Genomic DNA, 4,339 nt, shown 5'->3' with positions numbered 1-4,339 from the left:
TAATTAATCCCAGTACAAGGAAGATCCTCTCTAGGGCTGGCTGACATATTTATTATTGGACGTCAGAGCAGAGGCTTTCTGGAGTCCATCAGAGCCTATGTCTAAACACACAGCAGCCAGATGGTGTTTTTTCTAAAGCAGCTCCCACCAATGCCTTCAGCAGCAATTACCAGAGGTTATCAAGGAGCATCTACCACGGAGCTCAGACCCACATGAATTCTCCCTCATTTCCCTCTAAGCTCGCCTCAATCAATTCTCTTTTTTATTTTTTTTTATTCAAATTCCTCAATCGTACTAAAAAGTCAAAATGGCCTGTGTAACTTTTTCAAAGAGGATTGGAATAGAGGAGATGGGAATGGCTGTTTGGGAAGACTTAATGTTGTCGGCCCTCCTTATCAGCATTAGCAAGGCAACATTTTCTTTTATTTTTGCCATATGTCACGTCAGTCTGCTGCCATCCCATCATCCCCTGCCACTCGGAGGAGTAACACGACCCAAACGCGATCCAGATGTATTTCACAGCCATTGGGCCGACTCCATCAAGCTTCGATATTTCACTACCCGTGTATTAATCTTCTAAAGCGTGTCACAGATTTCCCCACCGATAACATCACACAGGCTTGAAACGGCGACTGAGTCATCGCTCTCATCAAACCATCGCAGGGTTAACCAAACATTCTGCCGGAGGATGTCAGCACACTGGTTGATCTAAAACAGCCATTAACCACTTCCACCGTTAATAGGGAGTATTCAAACCATTCGGAACTGGACACATTAAGCGAAAGTCATTCATTAAAATAACAGTTTTATTTCAACACTGTATAACTGCCATAACACTGATGGAGAAAAATATCATACAAAAATATTTTCGGACCAATTCCTAAATAGAGACAGTTCATGAGTTTGCAGTCTTTTTTGGGAAATGTCAAACGCTTTAACAATACCTGACAACATGGCAGCCTGATCACACTGACGGCACTTCTTCTCTGGACATTTTAAGGCCAACCATCGACTCTCTCTACGACTACATGGCGAGAGTTACCGATGATCCCAGCAAGAGGTTAACACAACATCACCCAGAACCGAGGGTGCTGGAGCGAGCTCTTAATAACCCGGACACGACGCTGATTGGTTGACAACCCAGTGAATCACTGAAGGTGAACCCGAGCACTCCACACAATTCACCTCCCTGAGTTGGTGGACTGGGACACCCACTACGCCTTCACAATAGGCAATAGGCCCCATGACCATCTCCCTTAAGGCTCCTCGTCTTTGTACTGAAATCCCCCCTTCCATAGGCCCTGATGCAGGGCCCAAAGCCTGTCGTCTCAGGGGGTCAGGGGGTCACACTGGGTTTTCCCTGCACAGGCTCCCCCTCAGGATTAGTCCTCCTCAGAGGACTGGTCGTGAACCTCCCGGTAGGCGGCCGGTGGGCCCCCGTCAGGGTGATAGCTCTCCATGCTGAGGCCGAGCCCCTCAGACAGCTTCTGGGCGGCCATGTTGGCCTGCAGCTCCTGAAACAAACACAATGGGGCAACAGGAAAGGATGCTGACATGAAAAGGGGCCGAAAAAAACGCCGGACGCCAACAAAGTGCTAAATCTGAGAAAAAAGAAAGTACTCCGGAAAAGTAGGTGTAGGTTTTGAGCGTGTACTGTAGCCTCGGCTAGACAACATATACGCATGCTAGAGAGTCATACTTATACTGTAGTTTGAGGGTGTTTTAATCACGTCAGTACTGTATTGAACAGTGAAGTCTTTTATTTTATTTGTATTCAATGTCCCTTCCTTCATGTAGGTATGCAGGGCTATGTTGTGGGGGGGAGAGCTTGTCAGACATTATGTTGCCACTGGGCTCACCTTCTGTTTCCTGGTCTGCTCACACTGCAGGTCAGCCGACTCTTCCAGGGACAGTAGCAGGGCGGGGCTGTGGTGTAGAGGGGGAAGCCTGGCCGCAGTGATGTCATCAATGTGCTTCTTGTCCCGCTCCTTCCTGGCCGCTGCTGAGATAGGTGCATATCCCCCAGGGGAAGGGCTGGGAGACGGGGAGCTGGAATGAGAGCCGTCTGTCTTAGGGACGAGCCTGAAAAAGATAAATAGATAGATAGATAGATAGATAGATACTTTATTGATCCCAGAGGGGGAAATTAAGGTGTTACATCACAAACAAACAACAACAAAATAAAGTGCCAATAGAATAAAAGAGTAACATAACATAAAATAAAATAAAATAGACATCTGAACATTATATACAGTAAAAATAGTCCAGAATAACTTAACATCCCCCAGCCTGACTCTGATCACACCAATTGAGCCAGTCGAAGGAGGAGTTGTACAGAAAACATCATAGAAACAAAGTCGGTATTTCAAAAATATCATATGTGACACGGTCTGGTCAATTGGTCCACAAGTCGGCATCCGATTTAATGTTCAGACTTTTCTTTCGAAAAATGTAAACACATTTCAGCGTTGTTGAAAATCAACGACACACTCGCTAATCAACAGCTTGTTTTGTGAGCCTGCAAACAATGTAAAGCAGTGTTATAGTTAACTAGGTAGCAGTGGGGATTACTCACCGAATACATTGCATTGCAGTATTTTGTCTTGACTTGCGAGTATTGTGTTGTGATTTTCAACAACGTTGAAATGTATTTCCGTGTTTCAAAATAAAAGTCTGAACATTTTGATTGGTTGCCTGGGACTTGCGGCCCAAACGACCAGACCGTGTCACATATCTTCTCGTCCATCACAACATGAAGCAGTCTTTCAACACACATAACAATACGGTATGAAGGACTTACTGATTCGGCTTAAACTTGTGTCTGGTTGTAGACACATTCTTCTCTGTCTTCTCCAGGACCTCTATGTAGTGTGGCTTCTTCAGTGGCTGTCTGCCATAGTGGGTCAAGCCAGTCGCCATGCTGCTCAGTGTCTCTTCAGGGGAGCCAGTGGACGCGGCACAAGTGTGTTCAGACAGACTGACCCTCTGCAAGGCCTCAACCAGATCACCCTCTTTTGTCCTCTCAGAGTTCAGAGGGGCCCCAGCATCACCGGCAGGATCGGTCCCAACAGCGGACACTTTGGGGAGGACAGTGTTGACTAGTTGCTCGTCAGTGCCGTTAACTTCCAGTACATGAGATGAGAGGGGTGAGACATCCACCTCTGGAGCTTTCTCCAGTGATGTGTCCCCATCTGGCCTGCTGTGGTGGGAGGTTCCTGGTAGGGCTAGTTGTCGTTGTGTCAAAGCCTGCTGGTACTTGGACTGCAGCTCTGTCCTGACGGTTAACAACAGGTCCTGCTTCCTCTCCTCCTCTTCATGGTGGGCAAGAGCAAGGCGCACTCTCTCTGCAAAGTCGGAGATCTTTTTCCCTTTGTCTGGAAGGGTCTGTATGAACCTCCTGTTGATAACAACGAACATCAAATCGGCTATCAACGCAGCAGTTGGCAGTATAGTATTCTACCATAAGCTAGCAAGATAAATTATCCAGATATTAAACATAATCAATAGGCTATTATATGACTATTTATTGGTAACTAAGCAGCATAGATAGTCTTGCAAAGTATGGATTTGGAGATATAGCCCCTAGGATGTATACAAGTTATTATCACATTCACCAAAGTTAGTCTCTGTCAATCTGAGCATCTGATCAGATGAACGATGCAAGACAAAGTTACTTACTTGTTAGACAATAATTTATTTTGGCGTGAAAGTAATTCATGAAGTTCTTCTTTGCTCTTGTGACTGAGATCACCCACTTGTCCCTGACGTTCTTCCTTCCACGATGATGAGGACATTGTTATCTATGTTCCGCCCCCCCCCCCCAAATGGCTAAATACCTAATAAATGAGCCTTATAAAGACATATGCTGCATAGCTAATTCGCGTAATAGTTCTGAGCATTGATATTCAGTATAAACTCCAGTTAACTGACAAGATAGAAATAATACTCCAGTCATCATGACATGTTGATATGACAGCGCTGTCACAACCCGGAAGAGGAACCGGAAGTAGTGCCGATCACATGTACCATAGAATAACATTGGTTAAACAAACCGCATCTTTTTTTTCTTATCGCTTTATCTGTGTATTCTCTCAGTAGTAGATGTTATCCCCTAATTGTATTTGTTTAATTATCTGTGATGCAACATACTTTCAAAGCACATATCAGTGAGATAAAGACCATAGCAAGGCACGCACATCATAGACGACAGGGCACATCGTTGATCAGATGGCGCCACCCAGTGGTTTAAAGCAAAAAACTACATTGGTTAATATAACAGTCACACAATGTAATGTAATTTTAGGACACAGTTGCAAATTCGCAACATTCGTTGTTTTAT

The 4,339-nt window shown here is 45.0% G+C and overlaps 1 protein-coding gene across 1 annotated transcript; it reads right to left on the bottom strand.

Moving 5' to 3' along the window:
• Positions 1-850: 850 nt before the first annotated feature.
• On the bottom strand, positions 851-3,846 carry polr2m (RNA polymerase II subunit M). The gene is made up of 4 exons (XM_080542463.1): positions 3,679-3,846; positions 2,801-3,397; positions 1,860-2,082; positions 851-1,514 (listed from the first exon to the last, which is right to left on the bottom strand). Exons 1-4 carry the CDS (start codon positions 3,792-3,794, stop codon positions 1,383-1,385), a joined length of 1,068 nt encoding a protein of 355 aa, XP_080398589.1. The 5' UTR covers positions 3,795-3,846; the 3' UTR covers positions 851-1,382.
• Positions 3,847-4,339: the final 493 nt, after the last annotated feature.

This window comes from Nansenia antarctica (genome assembly GCF_963989245.1).
Source record: "Nansenia antarctica genome assembly, chromosome: 1".
In the NCBI taxonomy this organism is placed as follows: domain Eukaryota; kingdom Metazoa; phylum Chordata; class Actinopteri; order Argentiniformes; family Microstomatidae; genus Nansenia; species Nansenia antarctica.
This window is presented reverse-complemented; position numbering and strand designations above follow the sequence as displayed.

Bases quoted from the DNA above. Each gene is read 5' to 3' on its own strand.
- polr2m (XM_080542463.1), bottom strand. From the start codon at position 3,794: ATGTCCTCATCATCGTGGAAGGAAGAACGTCAGGGACAAGTGGGTGAT. The intron at 2,083-2,800 runs GTAAGTCCTTCA...TATCTTTTTCAG, and splicing joins CACAAGTTTAAGCCGAATCA to GCTCGTCCCTAAGACAGACG. The intron at 1,515-1,859 runs GTGAGCCCAGTG...TGTTTGTTTCAG, and splicing joins AGCAGACCAGGAAACAGAAG to GAGCTGCAGGCCAACATGGC.